The sequence below is a fragment of the Chaetura pelagica genome, unplaced genomic scaffold, assembly GCF_000747805.2.
Source record: "Chaetura pelagica isolate M959 unplaced genomic scaffold, ChaPel_1.0 scaffold171, whole genome shotgun sequence".
Taxonomy (NCBI): Eukaryota; Metazoa; Chordata; class Aves; order Apodiformes; family Apodidae; genus Chaetura; species Chaetura pelagica.
This window is the reverse complement of record NW_009952066.1, coordinates 3,356,916-3,383,825: the sequence shown is the minus strand read 5'-3', so window position 1 is coordinate 3,383,825 and position 26,910 is coordinate 3,356,916. Positions and strand designations below refer to the sequence as shown.

At 37.1% G+C, this 26,910-nt stretch overlaps 1 protein-coding gene across 1 annotated transcript in view; it reads right to left on the bottom strand.

Moving 5' to 3' along the window:
* The window catches only part of RFX6 (regulatory factor X, 6), a 33,612-nt gene that overhangs the window by 2,007 nt on the left and 4,695 nt on the right, over positions 1-26,910 (bottom strand). The window contains exons 3-16 of the mRNA XM_010005220.1: positions 26,659-26,720; positions 20,628-20,705; positions 17,478-17,505; positions 14,128-14,235; positions 11,708-11,785; positions 11,500-11,613; positions 9,629-9,678; positions 8,681-8,840; positions 8,144-8,288; positions 6,623-6,732; positions 4,436-4,553; positions 3,216-3,338; positions 1,583-1,792; positions 548-1,057 (exon numbers count right to left, since the gene is read on the bottom strand). Of these exons, the coding sequence (XP_010003522.1) occupies positions 548-1,057; positions 1,583-1,792; positions 3,216-3,338; positions 4,436-4,553; positions 6,623-6,732; positions 8,144-8,288; positions 8,681-8,840; positions 9,629-9,678; positions 11,500-11,613; positions 11,708-11,785; positions 14,128-14,235; positions 17,478-17,505; positions 20,628-20,705; positions 26,659-26,720 (1,894 nt within the window). The remainder of the gene's footprint in view (positions 1-547; positions 1,058-1,582; positions 1,793-3,215; positions 3,339-4,435; positions 4,554-6,622; positions 6,733-8,143; positions 8,289-8,680; positions 8,841-9,628; positions 9,679-11,499; positions 11,614-11,707; positions 11,786-14,127; positions 14,236-17,477; positions 17,506-20,627; positions 20,706-26,658; positions 26,721-26,910) is intronic.

Below are 26,910 nucleotides of genomic sequence, written 5' to 3'. Positions count from 1 at the left end.
TTTCCTCCAGAAGAGGGAAGTGTTTTTGCTGACTGTATCTCTGAAGCAGATTGCGGCAATAACTTCACATTTGAAGTATGAGAAATACGAGGGCCAAGGTCTCAAACTAATGCTAATGCACATTTGTATACTTCATTTTGCCATCCTGACCCTGTGACTAGGATGGCCCATTACGCTGACCCCAGAAGTAAGCTATCTTATTCCTGCTCTACTTCATAGTAGAAGTTTTGAGGCCTTCCCAAGAGATTGTTAAATCATAAAGTCACCCTGGTTTTCCTTCCTTTGTGCAAGACATGGCAATGTTGCCAGAGGAAGATTAGCATAGGTGCAGCAGATGCATTTAACGCCAAGTGAGGATTCAACAGAGGAAAATAAATCCTTAAGTAGCTTGTTAAGCTGTTTTATGGTCTCTGTGTGTCGTAAGAGAAGTGGAAAGCAGGAAGGTATAAATCAGAGCTGAAAAACATCTTCCACAGAAAAAAAGCAGAGTGTTTTATTCCAGCAAGAAAAGAGAAAGAGAAGGTAAAAATAAAATATATATTAATACCGTTGGAAGCATTAGCAGGATATGCTGCTCCTGGGCACGAAGACACTGAGTTGCTCAAGAAATTGAAACTCCCAGCATTCAGAAACTGAATATTGTGTGTGTCCTGAGACATGGTTGAGGGACCATAGCTGGAAGGGGATCTTGTATTGTATGGAGATACAGCACAACTGTTGCTGAAGTAGTCTCTGGAGAACTGCTGTTCACTCAATGCATTGAATCGGCTGTGCTCCGCTCTGTGGTGGTAAACTCCTGAAGTGGAATGGGCCTGAGTTCTGAATATAGCCTGGTAATTGGAATTGTTTCCATAGTAATTCTGATTAGTTTGTGACAAAGTCTGATAAAGGGGTTCTGAGTACGAAGAGCACTGTGTATGTGTGGATAACACTGGCCCTACACTTGGAGGTCTCACAGCCATTGGCCCCTGGTTGATAACACTTCCTCGGCTGACCATGGCTGGTGAAATGGGTGGAGTCATCAGGTGACCAGTGCTTTGAGATAGCTCCATCTGACCTGGAATAAATAAGCATTAGCCCATGATCAGTGCTCATTCTACAGTACTGTTGAACAGTGCCGATCTGTTAAGACACTAACCCCCTAGTGAAAAGTGCATTACCATTTTAAACCTTTACAAAGGATATATGCACTGGCCTCCACGTGCACAACACACAATCCATGGCTACAGGCTATAAAGTTTCCCACTTTCATTCTGCAGCTTGGAGGCTGCCACATTCAGTGGGAAATTCTAGCATTTACAAGCTTTGTGTGCTCCAGGTGTTACTGTTCATTGTCTCCTCACGAGAACCTTATCAAGCCAAGAGGTGTAGGATAGTTTTACCACTGTTCCATAAGGATCTGTTACTGGCAGGGCTCTACAACTGGCACCTGCTGTAAATCAGCACAGAGGGTGAGCTCATGAAACATTATTTACGAGATGTCTTTATAAATACATGTGGCCATTGCTCCCTGTACAATGTGTTACTGTGGATTGCGGGACTAACAAAAATAAGAGGAGAAACTAGAACAACTGGTACATACCTGTCAGCTGCATATTCTCACTGTCTCCTGCAGCAAAGGGGTTCAGACCAGAAGGTACACTGCTGGGCTGGCTAGCTGACAAGGACACGTAGGTTTGCTCTGCTAGACACTCGTTTTTGACTGAAGTGTCACCAGGCAGAGGAGCAGCTTTGTTACGATTTGCTAGGAAGCAAGAGCTTGGTGATGCAGTAAAGGTGGCTTTGCTTGCGTCTGTAAGAGTAAGTAAGAACTCTTGGTGGCTGTTATGCATGCTCATTGCACATAAACTCACCACTAGTATACAGACAGCATATGAGCTGCGTGGTTTGTTTGTACTTTTGGTTGCTTATTTTAATACCCAGTGGAGCCTCCACATTTTGCATGTAGCCAATGAATACAAATATTGCTCTAGTCTCGATCTTCCCAGTGGAACTGACTGCATAATATCCCCTGACCACAGATCTACATCACAGAGTATCAGCTCCTTACTGAAGCCATCATAGTGAAGGTATGAATCACATTTATTCCCTTGCAGTAAATGTCAGCAGTGAAGTCAAGTAAACTGCACTGAGTGAATTAGGCTCATGATGCTTCATCCTAAAGAATTAACAATGGGAATTTTAGAACACATGAACTCTGTTTTCATATTGATATCTAGAGAAAACCAATTGTTATAATCAGTAGTTCTTTAGTTTTTTTGCAGACTATTGATAAAGTCAGTGGAAGTTTTGCTATTCTTCAGTGGGAACCATTACTTTACCTCACGGATTCAAGTACTTCAACTATAGTCCAAGGATAGGGCAACTGTTACACAGGACAAGATTTTTTTCCTGAAGGTTGAATTAAAAAAAAACCTGCAGCATCTACTGTGAGACAATTCTATGCAAGTTGCTTGCAGTGAAGTACAGACTTAGAGTAACAACAAACAAAAAGTTAAAGATTGATTGCTGGTGCTAATGTTAATAAAAAATAATTCAGAAAACCCAGTTAAGTTTCACTGGATTTTTAGGGATTGACTTGGACCAGAATTTGATCCAAATCACTCTTCATTCATTTTATAGCAAAGGACCCGAAGCATATGACTTCAAATTGTTTAACCTTGAAGAAGCCTGGTAGGTGGAAAAGGTTAAGGATACTGTTTTACATTATTTTTGTTTATCTTCCACACAGTAATGCTCCAGCCAGATGCTATACAGGGCTCCCAACTTAAGTTCCAACCTTGCAGGGATATCTGCATTTTTGTAACATGTAATACATTCCTAGTTCAAGGTGTAATTACATATTTAAGCTTTGGCAGGAAAACTGGATTAGGAATTCCTGTCCCTTCTGTTGCCTATATCTCTTCTCGCACTTCAGCTCACAGCAGGTGAGATGTACCTGCAAGTGTTTGTTGCATTCTAGATTGTTTCAGTAATCCAGTGTATTCACAGTCTCACAAAATGTTATTATCAGAAATGATACCAGAAATGAAACTATGGTAGGAGGGTTGGAATGAATTCCTGAGTGAATGGTCACAAAGTTTTCAGGTTACTTTGGCAATGTTGTATATAAATACACATCAGAAGACAGTGAGCCTACTTCTGTTTAAAGTGAAAGAAATATGTCAATTTCTAAAAATAGAGGAGTACGTTCAAAAGAACCAAGCTGTAGTTACCTAAATTCTTCATGTATTTGTCCAGCAGATTCTGGAGTTCTTGTTCTTTGTCATTGTTGAACTGTGTCTCCATGGCGAGCAGGATGTACTCATCTAGTAGCATGCGGATCAAATGAAAAGAACCTTTTGGAGGAGAACGAGAGAGAGTAGCTGAGTTATCTTTGTGACCATCTCTCACCACTCTACAAGAAGCAAGTGAAACAAACAAATAATTGTGGACTTTAAATGACCTGGCAAGACCAACAAGGAATAGTGCCTAACTTCTAGCTCTAATCTCTCTTTGCACTGGCCCACCTAGCTCAATTGTTTACTGTCCTGTAGGCTATTTGACCACTAATTACATCAAAGAAAAATACTGATGAAAGTGAGACATGCTTTATACTTGAAGAGGGCACACAGTGGAGCTAGATAAGGCTGAAGTCTGCTAGAATGCCTCTGCTCTATTTCTGTTTGCCTTGTGCTAAATAACCAGACAATAACTGGTGAAGTCTTTGACCTTATTTCAAGAATATATCACATCAAAAACATGTCTCCTTACAGCCATTTCAAATACCCTCTGAATTTTAGATAACTATGTACTTATAACTAAACGTAGGAAATTAAATACTAGATTTAAAGTGAACTTCACTTGCTCTACCATCTTCAATTTTAGAAAAGGTTCCTCCTGAGAGTCCCCAAAAAATGTAAACATTTCTAAAGATGGACAAGCGGATCTTAATTTTTAAAAACTACAAACACTGTTGAACTGATTGTCTGATAATCTCAGAATTGAATGAGTTCTGATCTTCCAAGCTCCTTTTGTTTTTATGAAAACATATCATGCACAAGAACCTCTATACAGCAGTAATCTTCTACCAAACTGATCCACACATAAAACTAATAATTTAAATCTTCTGTCTCCTACATTGAGATGTGCAGTTGCACTTCCATTGCCATATTGAAACAGAGCTTCTACCTCTTAAATGGCAAAACAGTACCAAGCAGTAATTAGAAAGAAAAATAGCTTTGAAAAAAGAACCTGTGACAGAGACCAGCAACAAAATATTGCTCGTATTTACTTGGAAATGTTAGTTTGAAAAAGAAGTTGCACAGTATCTGTGGCTTTGATCAAAGAATCTTTATAGACTAGTACAGGCTCCTCTTGATAAGGAAGTGGTGGAAAGCTGGTAAGTGCTAGCACATATGTACAAAATATGAGTGTTTTTGCAAAGTCGAAGTACCAAAACTTGATGCGTTGTTTAGAGTCAGGTTATGCATCACTCGAGCACCAAAAAAACTCCATTTGAGAAGGAAGTCTTGAGCTCTCTTCTTTAATGACCTCCCATTTTGCTTGCTTGCCTGAAAGAGAATAGTGAAATATTGTTACATATTTTACTATTAACTACTCTTAAGTATAACTTGCTTCCTGCACACAGAATAAAACAAAGGAGAACTGTATATGCCTGAGAGTAAGGAGTCCTTCACTCAAGTTGATGTGGCAAGTTGGATCAAGCTGTCTGATTAAAACTCTCTTCATAATGTGTGTCTTAAAGTGATAAAGAAGAATAGTACTCACTCTTTCAGTGCAACCAAGTCGAGCTCTGAAAATGTCAGATAAAGCAAATTACTTATTGCTTGAGCTCTGCTGTGCCCTTAAGATATATAAATTAGCTCATATTTTAAAACTAAAGATGCCAAATTATCTGTACCTATACAGATGTACAGGTCAGAAAGAAAAAAACCCTACAACCTCTGGCACTATGTTATTCCACATAAACAGAGAACAGAAAATAGTCTTTGTGCTTTAATGTAATCTGTGTAATACTGGCCAGACTTTCTCTTACAAAATGATATGTTTCCTATCATCGTGTTGACGCTTTAATACTGCTCACATCATATTGTCACTTTGCTCTGGCAGTGATTTGTTCGTGTGGTAACATATGCCCTGGTGCTTTCTCAAACAGCAAGCAGAAATTAGCTGTTGTGTGAGTTTGACTGTAACCACACTTAAGCATGAACAGAAGGTGGACAGCAATGGGAAGATTACATGTTCTGTAAATTATTAGCTTCTGCTAGCTGACCTAGCTGCATATCAGGACTTGTAGGTATTTCTTACTCCTCACTACAGAAGAACAATGCTAGGAACTATACCTGTTAACTCTAATAACACAGTACCACTCAGTAGATGCTGAATGGGAGAGTTTCACCTTTTCTGCCTGGCTTGCTTATCAGGAATTGTCTTCTAAAATTGTGGATCAATTTCAGACTAAAATCACTCAGTTCTAAAATAAGTTGTGATTGCTCAGCTTAAGTGGGACTTTTGTGTCTAGGTAAGTGTGCATGAGGATCGGCTGCCCTGAATCATCAAAAAAGCAGCAAAGCACTACCCAGAGCTCCTCACTGTGTGGCTCCCATATGACAGTAAATGTTAGGAAAGTCAGAGTGATATAAAAAGAAAAAAAAATATCACTGTCTCCAATTAAATTTGGGAAAAAGGCGAAGAAAGGAATAATGCCAACCTCATGGTTATTTTACCCTGTGCCAGTCACTCTTCTGCAAGCCAGCCAAAGCTAACTACACAGTCTCATCTTCTTGCACCCGTTCATATCAAGATACTCTCTAAAATGATGGATTCAATATTGCATTTCCATCTAGAACATGTCCTGAGGAGAAGACCAGTGTTTAACTACCAGCAAACAATGTGTAACATTTTATTCTGCTAGTTTGCCTTCATAGTCACAAATTTGGTAGATCTCATATGAGTTGCAACTCAGAACTCAATTATTTTGTTCTGAATTATAGTGTAATCATTCCTGTGCATGTCCTCACAACATGCATATAAAATGCTTATAATTATAAAGCATCTTGTAAATCAGGGGGAAAAAAATCCATCCAAACCATCAATTACCAAGTTAAGCATATTATAAAGCTGCAAAACTGTATCTTCCATTCTGGTCTATAGAAATCCTTCTACAGATTAGCTACTTGTGAATCCACCTGCTACATTAACTCATAACACACACAGTATCATCCAAATAACATGAAAGAAAGAATTGCTTCTCTGAGGAACAACTTTTGTTCACCTTACACACTGGGCAATACACCTGTGATTCTGCATGCTCAGGTAGTAGGGGTTTTCTTCATGTACAGTTTATGACAGTGCTGACTTTAATGTTTTAGTTAAGATACTTTTTAGCTTGTCATATATGTAAGACTGTTCAACAGCACTCAACATGATTAACTGAAACTAATAGTGTTGGAACCTCTCAAACCAGATGAAGAACTCCCCTGTTCATTCCTGTAAGGAAACGGGAGCAGAGATGAGAATCCCAAGTGGGAAACCAGTGAGACTGTGTAAGTAAGGGACTGTGTAAGGAGTAAGGGGAGCAGGATTTGATCTTCAGTCAGGCAGAACATTTGAAAGGTACCTTGATAACCCTTTGCTCAACCACAGTATCCAACCATTCAATAAATGATTCCACAGTGGCATTCTTCTTTAGAAGGTCCTTCAGTTCTTGGAACACTGTAATAGAGTCATCTACCATGTAAAAAGGAGAACATATCACTGAGCACAGTGTTCTGAACATGACAAAAAGCCACTCACCAGCCATATGACAATATTGTAGCATGGAAAGGAAAAGCAAAGAATTAGAGCAGTGAAGAAATGAGCAATTCCCCAGCAAAGCAAGAAGACAAACATCCATCACACATACAGATTAATTACTTAGGCGTTGCAACAATGCAGGTTGTAAGACAATTAAGTGTTACAAGAAAATTAAAGTAAAAAAAACCTGTGATGTTCTCCATTAATTCTAAGATTCTGCCTTGAAAACACTTCTACTACTAAGTTTAGTAATAAAGCTTTATCTGTAATGTGGCAGACTTGCAAACTTCTGAGCTTTCCACTATACTTTTTTGAAGTTTCTCACCGTACAGCATGAAGCTAACTTCCCCAATTCCTAATTTCAGAAAAGTGCCTCAATGAACAGTAATTTCTCTTCTCTTTTTTTTTTTTTTTTTTTTTTACCAGTGGTAAAAAAAAAAAGAAAAAAAAATAGAAAACAATTACAGAAAAAGTAGGAAATGGGCAACCCAAATGAGAATGGGAATAGGATTGTGATTTTTTTTTTTTTTTGTTTTGTTACCAGTGGTAAAGAAACAAAGAAAAAAAAATAGAAAACAATTACAGAAAAAGTAGGAAATGGGCAACCCAAATGAGAATGGGAATAGGATTGTGAACTATTAAAGAAAAGAACAAACTTCCATGAGCAAAGCAACAATATTTAGAAGACAGCACATTGCCATTGGTCTCCTTTCAGCTCACCAAACAGATCAACATGTTTGTTACAACAAAATTTATCTTTTTAATAGAGGAAATGGCGATATTTTTTTTCAATAACAAGTATGCATATGAAAATTAACACCCTCAAATATTGTACTTTACTTCATTCTGAATATGAAAATAGCTGTTACTTTTCTGTAAAGTGTATGTATTTTTTTAAAGATCAACTTTCAGAAAAAAACCAACACAAACTATTCACACCAAAAAATAAGTAAGCTAGCTCAAATATTCACTAAATTAAGCCATAATTATATGGAATTTTTCAGACATCTTTCAATAATTCATCTGTGCTAATATCTCCACATGATTAGGACAAAACTTCAAAAGAGTTTTTATTACACTTAGCTACTGACATGCAAATGATTTTGCCAGCAACCATTAAAAGTAATCTTGCTGGGATGACTTCCCAGTGCAAGCTTCTGTTCTTGTAAGACATCCAAGTGCAACCAATAGATTTCTTAAAGCTATAGAGGTTGACACTAAGCTAGATTAGAGAACGCAGTATCTACATGAGCCTTTTCTCAGTCCATCACCGAGTAGACTAGTGTGGCATGAAATGAAAGAGCCAATTACTCTAAATGATACAAATATATCACCACAGACTTACATTCATTGTAGACCTCTCCATCTGAGTCTGTGCTCCCTGAGACTGCAAGGAGTGCCTGAGAGCCAATACTATTCAAATCAACTTTTTCAATATCTGACACCATGGAATTCACCACATGCTGGTCAAAAAGGGCTGGCCGAGCAATCTGTAAGAGAAGGCAAGGTAAAATGCTGAGACCCTGTTGGATGTCATAGACAAGACAGTGAACCTTTACAGAGCAAGGATCATCTGGTATTTTCCACTTTGGAAATAAAACAAATACTCATACATTGCACTTCATAATTTGATTGCCAAAAGTTTCCATTATAGTAGGTCACTATAATCATGGTGTTTTCTTTCTTTTCTGCTACAAATGTTTGAAGTTTTGGTCAGATCTGTTTATGGCCATTTCCTTCTTCCATGGTTAGAACTACAAGGTGTAAATCTTCCATGGCTAAAGTTGAACCTTGAAAAAATAATGCATTATATCTCATAGCCAGCGAGGTGCACTGAAATGTAACTGACAATTTTTTGGGTGTACAGTCTTACTCTGTTTACCTGTGCTAGGTGTAGGAATGATGTCTGTCGTTTCAGGGAGGAAACAAATCTTCGTGCAATAGGCAGCTTCTTATCTGCCAGGTTTTCTGGTAGATTTTCCAAAGAGGAAACAACCCACTGTTCCCAGTTTTTTGCAAAATTTCTTATATCCGCCAGTAAACTACAGGAAAAAAAAAAAAAAAAGATTTATAGAGCAATATCAATAAAATTTGTCTTGCATTAGTTTAAATATTTGGGTTTCAATCTCTGATTAACAGACTCCTGGAAATATCTGTGAATTACTCCTCAAGTCACCAAAAGGAAATGACCAATCATCAAAAGGCAAAAATTGAGTATATATTGATCTGTACCTCCTCTGAGAAAAATTGTAAGCTATCTGCCAGTTGAAATAGGTTGAAAAACACCAGCTTTAAGAATAAACGTAAGAAATACAAGAGCCATTAGAGATAACTCTAGGTAAGTGCCTTAGTCAGACACAAAACCCCAAAGAAGATGCCCTTCAAGGGAAAGGAAAGATGAGAAGATTCAGAGGCAACTTATAATTATTCTCTTATTAACGTCAAGTCTTGTTGAGGAAATGCTTAGGTATTTTGGTGATGTATAGGAGACAAACCTGAAAAGTATTCTGAAAACAGGTATCAGTAGTTTTCCTTAAACAACACAAATACATTTGTTTCTTTTTTTATTTTCTAGGACTTTACTGTAGAAGAAATCTATTTCAAAATACCCAACAAGCCAGTAAAACGATACATTAAAATACTATGTAATATTTTAAGGCTGTTCTATAGCTATCCTCAGAGTGGATAGTATTTTGCCATACATATCCCAGTGTCCTAAAAATAAGCAAAAATGTTGTAATAAAATTTCCAATATGGAATTTCCACTCTTTACCTGGAATATGCCTAAAAACCAGAATGTAGCATTACTATTATTGTTTAAACTACCTACCTTTCTGGCATTTCTTGCATTGTTGCAGGGATGAGTACATCTGTAAGGACCTTCAAAAAGGTAACAGAAAATTATATCCAACTTCTACTGGCCATTTATTCATTCACATCTGTCTTGTCTACTTAGATTGCATAGTGACTGGAAATTTATACAGAATGAAGCTATTCAACCTATTGTCCAGATATTTAGGTATCTAGATTTCTCCCATGACTATTAGACAGCAATTTATGAGGTTATTATATACCTAGATAGCCCCTGTTCTTAATGTATGCCAGCATGCCAGTAAAACAAGTGCTATAACTCTGGTCTTACGGTAGGGAAATCAGTAGAAGCGAGATGCAGAAGCACTTTGTCTTTTATAGCATCACTGTGACCTTCAATAAAGCAGATACTCAAACATCTCTCAAGTTCTTAACTGCTACTAGCCACCTGACTCCTCCTTCTGCCCTACTGCATTTCTGGCACTGAAAGCATTCAGAGTTTAGGACAAATCCTATAGGTAAGTGTGGTGTGGAACTGTTTTGGCACAAGAATGTGCCATCCAGCATGCCTTCTGGGGAGTGTTATTGTGAAGGGCAAAGTTGCTAGCTTATATTCTAGATTCTAAAGAAAGATTCTAAAAATCTGTTCCAACTCCTAAATAAATGGGTTGACAACAACGCAATAAAATCCCTCCTTCTTTCTGGCAGCTTTTAAGTGAGAAATAGTGAGAGACCCACAACAGGCACAACAGTAAATTTATGAACTTTTGAGAAAATCTGTCTTATTCAATTTCTAATGTAGTGCTGCTGTAGAATTTCTCCTGACATAGTAAATATTTTTTACAAATACAGTTAATATTGGACAAGAGCAGGAAAAAACTTGAGGTGAAATATAATCTCTACAAGTAAATGAGCCTTAATGGTTTATTTCTAGCTTAGTAATTATCTTTGATGCTAATCACCTTTCACTTCACTCTGCTAGCTAAAACATCTTCTTTACAGCTTGATACACTTCTTAGAAATACAGATTTTCATCTTTTCTTGATTTTCCCCCATATTTTTGTACAGTAAAGAATGACAGATGACAATAAGGCACTCAGTGAAACAATAAGGCACTCTCAGCACCAGAGACTCAAGTCTCTTGCTTTGACTGCTTGGTGCTTACTGTTACACCATCAATCCATCTGTCACTTAATCCTGACCTTGCAGTACTCCTTAGTTTCATTTAGTTTCAGTTATGTGTGTGATCATGCTGTGAACTAGATCAAATAACTCATATTGCACAAAAACTTTGCAAAACAAATGTTCTTTAGGTTTTTTTTAAAAACCCAAACTGGTTCAGTGCCGAAGTTTTGCTAAGGCATCTAGCAGCATAGGAAAAGAAACGCTTGAGACAGGAGAGGCAGGAAGAACTAAACCCTGTGTTGTTCCAGCTCTGTAACATGAAACTGTGGCCTGATATAACCTGTGAGTAGCAGATTTGTATGTGGAACCACCTCGCTGATCTGCCACAGAATCTCTGTGCTGGCAGAAATTGCAATAATCTGTTAAGTAAAAACATGGCCTCAGTTTTCATCCAGGTTTAACTTACTCAGCTGTGTCAGTGAAGAATACAAGCAGTTATTTTAGCTACATTCAAGCAAGTAGGTCAGGATTTCACCGTTAGTGAGCTACTTATAGCCACACATCAAGGCTGCAGCAGAGCTGAGACTGGAGCTCATCTCTTAGCTGTGTCAGTTTTATGTTCTTGATTTCAGTGGAATCCTTCCTGATTTACATGGGTAGATCAGCTAGACATCAGTCCTGTTATTCCAACTTCAATGCTGTTTCCACACAAGCAAAAGCTGTAATGTGGTTGAGATTATCCATGTAGATAAATGCTTAACTTACCTTATACAGTATTGAGTCACAAACACAAAAGATGTCAACAATGATGGGATTTTCAAGCAGGGGAAGAAGATGGTCAGGCATTCCTTGCCAAAAATGTAATAGGAAATGTTGAATCTAAAGGAGTAAGGAACCAGATTCATGGACATAAATAATGCTTTCTTGGCTCCCTGTGCATATATACCAAGAATGTGTGTTCAAACAACCTTACCTCTTCAAAGTTCCCATTAATTGCATTGTCAAGGACACACTGGCAGTGTGTTTTGTACATCATGATAAGAGTGTCTACCTGTTTTGGAAAAAGAAAGATTAAGCAGAGTTTCTAAGCTTTCTCCTTTACTGCTATAGTAATCTAGGTTTCTGCTTTCTGTAACTACTGTTTTAAGTATAGAACATAAACTATTACAACGCATATTGACAAACAGGCAGGCTGTACATCCAGAAGTGATAGGAGGTGACTCATCTCTAGTTTTTATCTACATCTTTTAAGTCTCAATGCTGTTTTCAGACATGTAGTGTCTAAATCTGCATAAACTGTGAAAATGCACATATCAAAGCAAGGCAATAGCTACATTAGCCAGGCAGATGGTAAAGCAAATTCACCTTTCTGAAGCTAAGATTAATCCCAAAGAGTAGTGCAAGTTAATCATTAGGCTACTATAGGCGTCTATGAGTGTTCTGAAACATCATCTAGTTGGACAAATGAGAAAATAGCTGCCAGTCATTTGGTCAAAGTTTAATCACTGCCTTCCATGAACTGAACTTTAAAAAGCAGAATTACCTTTCATCTCCTCAGGGAAATTTATCTGAGTGGAGTGTTCCCTTATTTTAGCAACTGCAGAGGTATTACAAGGCTTCAAAAAAATTGCAGTAATTTTTTTTAATTTGTAGGAAATTATAAAACAAGAATTTTGTAATGTATTTTAAGGAATGAGAAAATGTTAACAAAGCTGTTCTTATGATCCGGAATCACTGGAAGTTTGCTACAGCTTGTGAACTTCTCCAGCAAACAACATCATGTTTTGGATGAACCTAGTACCACCTTGTTTCAGTAGGTCTAGCACACAGATATCTTTGAAAATTTGAGAGCTGCTTCAGTAACTATACATATTTGAAAAACAATGGTCAAGTGGAAGATTCAATTATATTTTAAAGAGGGTTTTTTTGGAAGGGGGTAATGGAAGTTTAAAGTTTGGGTAAGTTTTCTTCAGAAACATAAAATGCAGAAATTATCAACCTATTTTAGTGCAAACTGCTACACTCATGGACTCTTTAGAGGTTTCAGTTGCATACAATTTTTTAGAAGTTTAATGCAGGAGTCAAACTTCATGTATGGGCTCTCAACAGAGTACCTAAATTTCTCAGGTTCAATAACCATTTGTCAGATAAGCTGAAGGAGGGGAAAGATAGTGAGGAAAGAAAGCAGGAAATAAGAACAAGGAATGAGGCAAGACTAGCAAGGAAAGAAAGGGAGTGAGATGCACAGAAATTAATCTCTCTTCCACAGTCTTCTCCCAAATCCATGAGTCTGTTTCCAGACAGAGTCACCTGTAAAGCCCTGCTGGGCCTTCCCATCACCTGCTCCCAACATCAGAGGAATTGCATGCTACTGACCCAGGAATGAAGAGGAAATGAGTTGCATCTTTTAGGTCATTGTTGAACTGGGAAAATTCAGTTTTCTTACACTGGTATGTTGGGTCTGCAAGGAACCTCTCAAATGCTCTTCAGACGTTAAAGTTATGAGAATGATGTATATATGAGAGATGATATTTCACTGATGGAGACTATAGCAGCAGGTCATGCACACTGCTGAGTGCACCAGTTCTTGAGCTTCTTTAGGAACTGTTAAGATTTCCAGCTAATACCTCTGTACTACAGACGGCTCCTTTTGTTTAGCTCCTCACAATGGGAATCCTATGCTTCACTACTTTCACAGAAGAAACTTAAGAGGAAGGGCTCCAAAAAGCTTTAAAGCAGCACATCTCAAGACAGCCACCATCATGACCCATACTGGAAGCTAAACTGGAGAGTCCACAATGTGTACCAGAAGGTTTCTAGCACAGTTCAGGGATGCAGCAGCTTGTAACGTGACCAAAAACAACAGAGACATAACACACATGCCAGCAATACCTGTGATTGAACCCTTAGGATGAGCAATACTGAGTATTGATTTGAGGAATACAAGTTTACAAAAAAACAAACAAACCCAGACAACCCTATGATCAGATTTTCACAGTCTCTTTTCAAATAATTAATTAAAGAGAGTAAAGTTTATCTAATTATTTGTTGTGAAATATTTGTTCTGATCTAATCAGAACAAATTTACCTTAAATCCAAAGGCATTGGGAATGAATACAACTCTCAGTTATTTGTTTTGCTCTCCTCGTCTTACATACCATCAGTTTGTAAAATACTAGGTCAGTTAATAGGTAAATAATTCAACCACCTTTGCAGTGGAAAGCCAGTTAATCGGTGTTAGTAAAGGTTTGCCCCCCTATAAATCAGTCACCTCTGTTTGATTATGGACGTTTCTGGCTCTTTCATGTCAACACCTCAAAGCCTAAGATATGAAGAAACATTCTGTGGTAATTTTTGATCTGTAAGTCAGAAGAGAAGTAGCTCACATTTTACCTTGTCTTTAGAAATGCACCCTTGAAGCAAAAGATGTTGAGCACTTGGGAACTCTGGGAGGAGAGTTCCAGTTTTGGAACTCAAAGAATATTTACGAGTGAAACCACCCTGAAATGGAAGGTTGAAAACAGGAACATTTAAATAACTGATACAGATTCAACCGAAACAAACAATTCATAATAAACTTACCTATTATCTCATGAGTCTCTCAGTCTTTCAGAATGTTCATATTCAGATAATCCTTCCAAAATATTGATGTTTATCTAAATCTGGATTCCAGCTCAGGAAAGTAATTAAATACATGCCTAGATCTAAACACCACCAAATACAGTTTTCAGAATCATGCAGCCTTTCAGCCACATTATTTCATGGAATTCTACAAGCTTGGAATTTAACCTATGTTTAAAAACTAAAGCAGAATGTAGTATATCATAATGTGCAAGTTTGCAAAAAGGAGTATTTTCCTGTATAAGGTGACTCACCAGTCAGAAGCCAGTTTCAAATAAAATTCTCTCAAATACTGAATTCAGAAAACAATAGCTGTAACTATATCAGTGACACCATATATATAACCCTAGTTTTATAGGGCGATACATCTGCCAAGCAGACAGCAAAGAATGAAAGCATACATTATGTTAACACACTTTGCCTGTGCTATCTACTTTTCAAATACATACAAAGCTCTGAGTCAAATTACAGAAATTAGAAGCATTAGTACTTTATGTCAATACTTTTGCAGTCTTATAATTGCCAATCAGTATCAGGAGGTTTGGGGCTTTTTAATAACAGGAGTGTAATCTCAATGATTTTATTATGCAATTAGCCAGGAAATATATTAAAAGCACTGATTAAAAGGGATTAGTTCATTTAAAAGAAGGCAGTGATGGTTGTGGGAGGTTTAAAAGAAGATAATCTGCAATGTTCTTTACCTTGCTAATGGACTTACATGATTGTGCCTCAGTTCTAGACTTAATATTTTAACTCACTGCCACTTGCCCTTTCAATTTAATGCCATCTGTTTCTAATGGCCATTTAACATTAAGATAATGACAGTAATATTATCTGCCTAATTAACCATGCAGATTCTAATGGTGCACTAACTGGTTTAGATAAAAGAATTTGCTGATATCTCCCCCTACAGAGAGAATACTAGAAAATGTGATAAAACATACCAGAGGTAAACAGTATCCCTGGCACTCAATAAGTGTTCATTCAAATGCCATTTACTCAGTATATTTAGACAATCAGTGCTTTAACATCTTTTCAATGTCTTTATGTTCCTACTGAGAATTACACCTTATGCAATCATTGTAAATCTTTCTGGAACACCTCATTGCATGTACTTTCAAGCAAATGAATAAAGATATATCACCTGTTCGCTTGAATAGAAAGTATGTTGCCAAATTTTAAGTATGCTGAGATTGCTAAAATTCAGTTTTGGCCATGAAAGCCGTTTCTTTCTTTTAAGACATGCTTGAATAATTTCAGATTAACACAGAGAGAGGCAATAAAAAACCCCCCACATACTGTTGTACCCTTTCTTATTTTCACCAGCTTCTCTGTGGTTCTTTTTCTGGGAGCACCAAAATACTTAATTTAGGGGCAGAAACAGGACAGGTTCTTGGACTGTCAATTCCCAGACAGACTGGGAATATGCCACATCAGAGATGGAAGTAAATGCACATCCATTTATGCCAAGGGAAGCAGAAATCTTTCAGACCAAAACTCTGAAAGGATGAACACTATAGCAGTGTTCATGAATCCTTGAATATGTTGGGTATATGCCACGGCATAGAACTACCTTTTTTTAATTAGATAGCTGATTATCTGAACAGGGAAAATGCAGCAAATCTAATCTATCTGAACCTCAATAAAATACTTGACGTGGTGTCACCATGGGAAATGATTAGTTATGCTGGTGAGAATGGGGATTAGTACAAGAATGTAAAATGTTTAAGAAACTGACTTCAGCTGAAATGCTAACAATTTGTGCTGACAAGGAAACCACTGGCTTGAAAAGGGGCTGAAGATTCTCAGAGATTAGTCTTGGGGCTGATCTCATTGAACATTTCATAGCTTAAATTGGGTGACATGAGCTAATGAAATCATCAATAAAGAAGAAGACCAAGAGGTCATGTAGAAAGACCTGGATGGCTTTGAGATAATGGCAATAAAGGGGATGAAAATCAATAGAGGAAAGCTACACTCTCAGGGACCAGTAAGAATTTCTGCTATCAGCCAGGAGCTGCTTATCTGGAAATGAAAAAGGAGAAAGATTTGCTGTGTATCAGTTGATCACAGAGGGTATATTTAGTCTAGTAAATTAAATGGTGCCAGGAAATGTTCCCAGGCAAACCTGGAACAGTATTGTTCAGAGTAGCCCCTGACATTCTTTGGCCCACACCAACTAGCAGTCTCCTAAACATTTCCTAGCCACACTTCAACACTTACTGCATCCTAGGAACTTTTCTCTGTGGCAATGTGGCTGAGATGTTCCTGTGTTGTTTTGTAGGTTCAGGAGTTCAATGATACAGATGTGGGCTCTTTTATGCCAGTTGAACTCAAGAGTCAAAGAACAATCCTGGGAACAATCCTTAACCCTAAATGTACATTAATTCATAATTTTCTAGTAAAAAACCCTAAATGTACATTAATTCATAATTTTCTGTATACGACCAGAGTGACAGTGACTATACCATAGTATACAGTAATGAAAATGTAGGTGACTTCTGCAGAAAAAAACCACAACCAAACAAGCAAAAACCAAATGCAGTTCTATGGTTCATTGGAAGGGATATTTTCAATATCATGAACACTTATAAGATGTTATGATTTTTTTTTTCTATACAGATATTCAAATTGGAACAAGTACAGTGAAAGTCTTTAAGGCTGATCAGAAGTGACCAACAGCTGCTGTTTGCTCCATCTAGCAAGCAAAAGCAGCAAAAAAGATGTATCAGAAAAATGTCACAAAGGGAAAACAACAGAGAAAAAAGAATCCTGACCAGGAGGTATAAAATTCAGTTTATTAAAAAAAAGCATCATTTGGCTTCCAATCAGACAAATGAGATTCTGAAAAAGCCCTCCTGCAAAAGTAATAGATGCAAAAAATTAAGCTATGATTATTTGCTTAAGAGAGTCTACTATGAATCTCTGTGGTTATGGGGAACTGGACTGGAACAGAAACCCCAGAAAGTGCCTTCCAATCTTATTTTCCTTTGAATATTTAGAGCTTATGTCACCTAATCTTTAATGAAAATTATTGCTGTAATTTTCAAGGAAATTAATGTGAAGAAAACCACAGGTCACATAGTATTTGGATCATAACAGAAGTGAAAGCAAAGACTTACCTCGTTCTTTAACTTGCTTCCAGAGAACCTTTGAAAATAAACACATCTTATTATTTTTTCATAAGGAGAACACTTTTTTAGTTTGTAGTTTATGTATATCTATATACACACATATATACATATAAAATAGATATATAAAATAGATCAATTAGAAAAATGATCACATTTCTCTGAATGTCATTATAGTAAAAATAATGCTGTTTTCTTAACTTCTTCCATTAGTTTGCAAGTGCCTGAGGATATCAGGAAACCTACTGATGACTTTCAAAACATGAAGATTCAGATAATTTACCCAACAGTAAAGTACAAAACCCAGTTTCAGGGGTTTTTTTGTTTATCTTTACAACTTCACAAATATCAAAAGGGCAGCACAGGTGCAAGTTCATAAGATCTTTACCAGGAAATACATTAAAATTTTGATACAGCTGAGTAAACTCGGAGAAGAAAAAATATACCTAGAATTCACACTTCTCAGGAAAATGAAGAAATCATAGCAATTGTCAACCTTTTTTTTTTTTTACCACCGTATTATTTTGATGCAGGTGAAATGCCTTTCTGAGATAAAAATGTAATTTACTGTCAAAAACGTGTTGCAGTACAGTGCATGTCCTATTAAGAGTCCAATTGAAAGATGCCCAATGAAGTCACGGAACTATCAGTGACTCTTCAACTGGGCAACTCTTCAGTGCAGAAATTAGAAAGCACACTTCTTAAACTAGAGAATGTGTAATGATAGAGATTCTAATGGATCAGTATAATGATAAATGTTGTTTGGCTATTGTTATTTCCTGTTCTGCTAGCTGCCAACTGATAAGATACTGTGGGCAACATGAAGTCTTATAATTATTAGTGGCAATATTGTATTTCCTGCTGCTGAGATGCTCTGCTGGCAGGAAATAAAACCAGAGAGTGAGTGGTTGTGGAATTCCTCCTGCCCAGGCCAGTCACAGGCACCTGACAGTTCCATCACAGGATGATCCAACATATGTTACCTACAGAGTTCCCCTGGCTGTTGATGAGTATGAAAGAAGACATCACTCAGAGTGGAGCCACGCAGCTTCATAGCTGGATGCATTTGTCACAGACTGTGAATTTCCACATGTGCAGTAAAATGTACATAGAATGTACATCAAAAAAACAAGACAGCACCTGCTAGCATTGCTCCTCCAGAGCCTTAATTGCTAGCTAAAGCTACCCTTCACACAGTGCTGTGGATAGTAAGGAATTCTGGCATTAAGAATGCCCCTTTCACAGTGCAATGCTTGATATTTAAGGGAACCAGGGGGTCAAATTTGCAGTGGAATTTAAGGATTCAGGCATCTACAACCTCGCATTTAAGGACTACTGCACTCAGCTCAGTTACCTAAATATTAATATGTGAATGCCAATTAAGTCTGAAATGGCAGTAGAAGCATGTATGTAGGCAACTAAACTGAGGCCCATTGCCCCTTTTAATCTTTTGCCAAGCTGTTATCCAACATGCAACCCTTGTGGTAAAGGCCTCCATGTGCCTTATTTGTGAATGGGCATGGTGTGATCTCATACCATTATCAATCATATATTTTCCCTGTTTATTTTTGCCCCAAGCTTGATCCAGCAACCATTTTTATAGCTCACCTACCAGAACAGATATCAGACAAAGGACAAATTTTATGATGGATCACGACATGCAGCAGCCAGCAACTGGGAGATTCACTATCAATTCTGCATCCCTACACTGCCTGACTCTTTCCTCACACAGAGGTTGTTCTTAACCCCAGGCTACTGCATCACTTTCTTCACACAGGAAAATAAAATCATAGTGATGGCCTGGACTGTGCAAAAGGAGCACCTGAGCTTCTGTTCTAAACCAGCTAGGGAGGCAGTTTGACTGCTGGATCCTGAAAATTCAACATCTCATACATGAGAGCCCAAGTCCTAACACAAATAAAAGGTTCCTAACTAGTGAATCTAGTGAATCTAAGGAGTATTCTTGAAAATCTCAGAGATCTTTATGTGAGTGTATACTGTTGGAAACCCAGCCGTGGGGAATTTTGCAGAACTTCCACTCTCTTTGCATTCATTGCTTTGAGATTATGCAAGGACTGACTGAGCTTTAAATGAAATGGGCAGTCAGTGCCTGACAAAAAGCTGAGGACTAAGAGAGATTATATTCCCTTAAATTAAAATAGCTGTATTTTAGTCAATTAAATAACCAATTTGTTCAAGGTAATTCTGTATTACGAAAGAACCTCATCTTGCTGTGTACCATAAACACCTCTGGACCTCTGGGTACATACTGGACAAGAAAACAACATATTCCAGTCTACTATAGCTTAAGTCCTACAGTGGAGAGATCCCTCCAATTTAAGCATCATTGGTAACATTACTCTCAATTTTTACACTTGTCCTATTGTTTGGAAAAAGTGTCTTTGGATATAACCGAAATCTGCCACCAGTTGAATTTTCTGTGTGTGATTACAAACTCATTTATTCCTTTCCTTTCTCAGAGTCCCCACTTACACAGGTACACTGCCACAGACAATGAAAGCCGTCATTCAAGCCATATGTGAACAGAGACATTTGTTTTACGAACTATTAATCTTTGGCAAACCAACAGGCAGCTATCGTAACGTATTGATCCTGCTAGCTGTCCCTTAAATAAATATAATTAGAGCTTCCTGGGTTAGGTTTAAACTGATATTAGCCAGAAAAAGGACCTGTAAATATTAATCTCCACTGACCCCTCCCCCCTTGCCACAGGTGTCAGCTTCACACCATTCTCCAGACGTTTCATAATGGGATGCTGTCCTGGGGAAAGAACTCAGAGGCTGACACACAGGCAAACAAAATGAGACAAAGTGTTCTGGAAACGGTGTTTTCCTGCCTCACAAACTGGAACAAATCATCTGCTGGTATAAATTGATGCAACTTTACACTGACTGCAGTGAGGCCATACTGGAAGACACTAACAAAAGAAGTAGATCACCCTCTTAAAATAAAATCCTCCTTGGAGCAAACGGCTACTTAAATCTAGGAATGCGAGACATTGAGATAGGCAGCAATACTAGATCTGGTGTCAACAAAATTTAGCATCCTACAAATACCCTCCTAAGGGAAAGTTAAAGTTAGACCTTCACTGCCTAATTCTTAGAAGTGATATTACAGTACCTCGTTAAGCCTTTTCCAGAATACACAGAGTGGTAATATGCACTGCTTTCTTTAATGCCAATTCCATAATAGTGATATCTGTGGAAAAAAAAGAGTGTTTATGTTTATTAGTGACATGTCCAGCAAATCAAACTGTCAAACTGATTTTCAATGGTCTCTGAAAATTTTTTCTTGACAGTGCCTACCAATTCCTTTTACTGACATGGAATAAAATCTGATCTCATAGAAAACAGTTTTGCAATGATATGATTCAAAATTCAAGTCTATAGTTTTCTTTAAATTGAAAATACTTGCTTTCTTACAAGAATGTAGCTGGAACAGCAGATCTCCTAGAAACATGTTATGTCTCTTTTCCCTAATGTGCATTCTCTTTTATTTTACTTTGTTTGTTGAAAGGGTCCTGGATTTGATCTGCTAGGTTTATTCTACTGGGTTTACCACAATGATATTTAGACAATCCCATAGAGCACCCTTCAGCCCCCACAACTAAAAATGCTGACATAGTATTAATTCATTCTCTCAGGTTGTAGGCTGACCAACTGCTGAATTATTTAGCTGCTTAAGCAGTTCTCATACACATCACTGCTCTCCTGGAGATTAGCGCACCCAAACAGAGCACAATTAAAGAAACGTGCCTAATGCTCATTGCTGAGCCCAACACGTTAACCTAAGACACTAAAAAAGGTGGGTTGGTCCTAGGAAAACAAGCTGTGCAGTAGGTACTTACTGCTTTCCACTGATTTTGCTACAAAAGAAGTGACCTTCAGGAGAAAGGGCAGGACAGCAGAAAGCTGGGGGCAGCTATTTCTTTACTAGTCATAGCAAAGTTTGCTTGAGTTCATCTATCAAAGGTGATAGGCCCTGTCTTATAAATTCCACTAAACAGATTTTAAAGCAGATTGTGTTAAAGCAAATTTGTCTAAGAATGTTATGGAGAGTATACACAAGATCATTTGGGTTTTACTGAAGCTACCTTGAAAACACCACAGCAGCTGGATTAACTGAACTGCCTCAAAGTAATGCTTGTAGTTCCAGTGCATTGTATATAAACCAAGCCTAACACTGGATTTTACTGAAACTTCTCAAAAGCTTGAAGACGTGCACTCTGAAGACACAAAATCCCCAGCAAATAGTTCATAGAACTTCAAGTACTCACCTTCTGTCTTTTCATATGCATATTTTCATACGTATGTACAGTAAATATATAATTTTCTGTTATACTTCTATTGTATAATTAAGAAAATGAAAACTTATTCTCAGTTTGCTTAACAAACCTTTTAAAAAACTAACAGAACTGCTTTACTCTTTCAATTTCAGTGGTTTGCTGTAACATATGTTCTTTCACCACTACTAGCCGTGATTTTAGCATACACTGACACAAACGATGGCTGATAAGGAAATGATGGGCTTAAGCTGTTCAGGGACTTGCAATAACTTGTTATCATGGAGCCAGCTGCCATATCAGTTTTATTAACCCACTAAATTACTCCTAATAAATAAGATAATAGTTTTCAGACATGATGGATAAAAGCTAAGATTCATCATTGATCAAAGTCTACAAAGAAATTAAATTGTAACTTGAGCTCAAACAGTCTTCTCTGTGTATGGTCTGAGCAGCATGTACATTTTGCTGAATAGCTTCTCCAGGTAATGCAGGTACAGTGAAGATTGTAACTGAATTCTAGCAGTGACCTCAGGATGTTCAGCATTACCTATGCAAAAAGGTGGATTCAGAACCTGCTGCACAGACAACTGCTGCTTATGAAATACTAATTTAAGAGCAGTTTTCCATATTTATTGTGCCAGGTCCCTTCCCACGCAAAAGGGATGTAAAAAAACAACTCTTACATTCAGCAATCTGTAGTGATTAGCATGAGCATGTGAGATGAACAAACTCTTGTGAACAAAATTGTGTCCAGTGTGTTGTGCCTTCTTGGTCAAATATTTAAATGAGTGTTTTAGTAGTCACACTTTTGAACAAATGGGTTGGTGTATATAAACCAACAGAGAGACATTCTGACTCTGCAGTTCAAATTCTAGGATTCATTAGACCAATTTTTAACTTTCTCTTTTGCCCAGAACTGGAGATGACAAACGCTGCTTGGAATCAGAGGAGGAACTAAAATTTTTGCATCTCTTTCACACCTCAGAGCAGCAACTGTAGCCCACATCTTGGTGGAGGAGCTATTTCTCAAATCCAGTTCATGCTCCTGAGAAAGCTAGGAAGAGCTTGGCCTTGTCTTGGTGTGGGAGAAAAACAATTTCAGTCACGTTGGCATTGATGAAAAAGGGAACCGTTTTTCTTTGCTTTCTTCTGACCACAGCCAAGCTCTATGGATACTCAACTGTGTACGCATGCAGCGTCCAGGAAGTCACTTTATTCCTGAGGAGTTAGCGTTTCTCTGCAATGTAGCTTTTCTTTGAATTATTCCACTGGAGAGGAATTGTCTTTTTCCTTTCATGCTTTTACAGCATCTGGCTCAGTAGAGTCCTAGACAATAAACAGAGCTAGCTCCTAGGCAATACTGCCGTACAAAACATCACTGTCAGGAATGGTTAGTGCAGTTACTGCTCCTAACATTGTATCAAAATAATGGTAGGAACAACTGGAATGAAACAATATCACTACACTACCGTGCCTTAAAAAAGAGGTTTTAATTGCCAGCAAGCAATGTCTCTTACCAGCATCAGTAAACCAGCTTTGCTCCACACAGAAACAGCTTATAACATTTAGAGTCCACACTGACATAAAAGCAGTGGGTAATTTGTCATTTACCAAAACTAACAAACAGTCCATTAATTTGATTATTAATTCAATGGAAATACTTATGTAAATGATGTTTGTGTGACTAACTGCTACCTATGGTCCACAACATCAGAGATAAATAGATAATCAGAGGTTATTATTTATACTGCCACTTCTCTATGACTACTTGCTACTGTATTCAGTCTGTGTATTAGAGATATTGTCACTTGTGCCTTTCATGAAGTCCTTTTTTGCACACCATGAAAAATGTAGATGTATCTCAGTGGACATGAGAAATGCAGAGGAAAAGTCTCTGAGGAAAACTGATTGAGAAAAAAGGAGAAATAAATGCCAAATGTTCAAACAAAACCTGCTGCTACCTCATCCCTTTAAGGAAATTATTCAAGAACAGTTAATCCACATGAAAATATGGCACATAATATTACCCAGGTCAGCAGGGACAAGGGATCTGCCAAATAAATGTTGGCCATGAAGCACTTCTGTGCTAATACTGTTAAAAGTTTTAGAGAAAAGGGGAACATAGTGACACACATCCCAAGACAATTAATTTTGTAGCTAGATTCCCATGTCAAAATCTATATTTGAAATATACTCCTTTAGTTGAGAGATGTTGACTTACTGTGCTTTAAATTATGCAGACACATGGTATGTTTTGTGAGCCTGGATCTTGATTGGATCTTGTTATCAGCTGATTTGATATGTCAGATTAAAAATATACTGAGCATCTGGGAGACTTTTCCCCTTATATTATCTCACTTATTATAACTTGAAAGTGATTCTCCAAATACATTGGGTTATGAATCTAAGACTTGACCAAGGCATTGATGAATTAGTAGGTTGTCAAATATTCCTACACGGCTTGTGAACGTCACATCTCCTAAAACCTTTAGCACAATGCCAGCAGCCAATGTCCACTTGCAAAGCTAGCCACGTCTACATTAGCTTAAGCCTGTGACCACAATTGAAATTCACCACAGCAGACAGTATATGAAATCACTCTCTTTCCTGATAAATAACCTTTCTAATAGTAACTCTCCTCAAAACCCCTCTATTCAGCACCTACAGGTCATCTACAAGAAGGGAAATGAGCTTTAGTTCCAGTTTTCCTCTATACAACACAGATTGTTTACTCTCTCCTGAAAAAAAAATACAGATTACAAATTCGTAAGACTGTGACAGAAATTATGCAACAACTGTCCTCTGTTAAAAAAAAGAAAAATATTCTATGTAGGCTTGACTTCTTTTGGACTTTAGTTTTATTAATGATTATTTAAAATAAATACTTGAGACATAATAAATAAAATGTCTTTGTAAAAATTTGGAATTGAAATTCTTCCCCACTTTTGTTTATACTGCAATAAAATTTAAAATTCACAAATTACATTTCCAATACCTTCTTCAGCAAAACTAAGGTGGAATTGAATGGCTATTGCTTGTATTTCTAATGCAGGGAGAAAATCAAGCATTACAACATGAAACAACTCCCCAGAATTATAAAAGTAGAAAACACATCCTTCAGATATTCCTAATATATTGCAAAGCACTTAGGAAAACTACAGTCTGCTATTTTTTTTCCTTTCCAGTCTTCTTTCGAGTTTTCTTATAGATCACTGAAAGACAAGAGTAAATTTGTCTTTCCAGGCTAAGTTGTTCTAAATAAAGATTTTCCCAAAGAAAAAGAATGTTTGAGTTTCCTGTATTACTACCAGTACTCTCGTTTTCTATTGATCTTCTTAATTAGCAAAATGTTTCTGTGTTAATTTTCTGAGTTTTAGTTTTATTTCAGTAAATCATCCACTCTTTGTGCTTTTTTCTGTAAGTTAAGGGCAGTTTCACGAATCTTGTTCATTAAGAATGTACACACATTCATAATTTTAAGTGTGAGAAAAATCCTAGGGACACTCACATATTTAAAGGCATGTATCTCCTAAAATATAGACAGTAAATAAACATTTAATTTCTCTGTAAACACAGAAAGATGGACACAATATCTGTCTTAGTCTGCTCCTTGTAACATTATTTTTTTTTAGGAAAATGTATTTTGAATTAATAGAAATATACAGCTAAGGATCTGGTCTAAATTTGATCTGTGATTGAAAACTCTCAAGTTTTTGCAGAGTTACTTTAAAATAAGAAAATTATTTAGCTAGTTCCATTTTAAACATAATTATGTGAACAGATCCATGTTTAAATATTTTTTAAAACCAGATATGGATAAACACTGCAATAACATTTTAAAGCACAACACCCCAAAGAAGCATAGATCTAGTCTTGGTTTCAAGAAAGATGGAGAACTCCAGTATTTGTGATTCCTCAAACAGGGATAGAAGTTTCCTAGAATTACCTAACTCATGGCTTGACACTAGCAATGCCCTAGAGCATGATGTTGACTTCTGTACATTCCTTACATCAATACACCACACAGTTTTTCATTTCCTTACATAGCAGCATTCCCTGACTAAAACCCAAAATCAGACTGGGGACAACTCATCAGGCCTTCCTCAGCAGACGTAATAGCAGGACACAGGAGAGAGGGTGTATGTAAGGGGATATGTTGTTACCACTGTTCATCACAGTTTTACAAGAACTTTATCATGGCCAAAAGCATAACGCCAGAACCAGAACTAATAAAAACTTCACCACAGGTATCTGTAATGATCTGTGGTGTATTCCTGCAGCCTAACATTCCACAAATCAAATACACAAATTAATCGGATACATGATCGATTAAGTGACTGCACTATAGGTTATGTACTTTTCAGAGCTCTCACAAATTACCCACAACTGAGAGCAGACACACACCTTCTTCTCAGTTTAAGAACATTTTTCTTTCTAGTATATTTCAATCAATCCAAATGGTTATGTAGAGGACACAATGAAAATTGATAGGTTTAGAAAAGGCAAATAAAATCGTAGCTGAATTGCACATTATTTGTAGAAAAATGAGCAACTGAAACAAGGATGTATTAATTATTTAACATTCTTATATATAAGACATGGACACATATTTGCAACAAATGCATTGCTCTATAAATATGACACGTTTTAGAAGCTTAATCAGTTTAATTTTAAAAATTATGCCTGCAGTAATGTTTTCAAACTCAAAATCAGTTTCATCATGTACATGAAAGTTATCACTTGCTCCTTGCCAGCTGGATAGTCCCCACACACACGCATCAATTAGTATATATTATGCAGACATGGAAATATATGTCATTCCTAGAATATATTTTGTAAGTGGATACACAGGTAATTGTGCCTTACTTTGAATGGCCCCTTGTTCCAAGCCGCCTTGTGGTAAGGAGAGGGAATTTCTGACGAATGGTCTAAAGAGAAAACAACTGCATTAACTTAAAACATTGGTATACTTTCTTAGCAAACTGTTCATAGAAAAATCGTAGTGTAAATATAAGGTCTAATACAGTCCATGAATTAATACTTCTGACACTTATGTCACAACATAAAAAATTAAGCATGCTTTACACTGCAGGAGTCCTATCCTCAACCATCTTGATG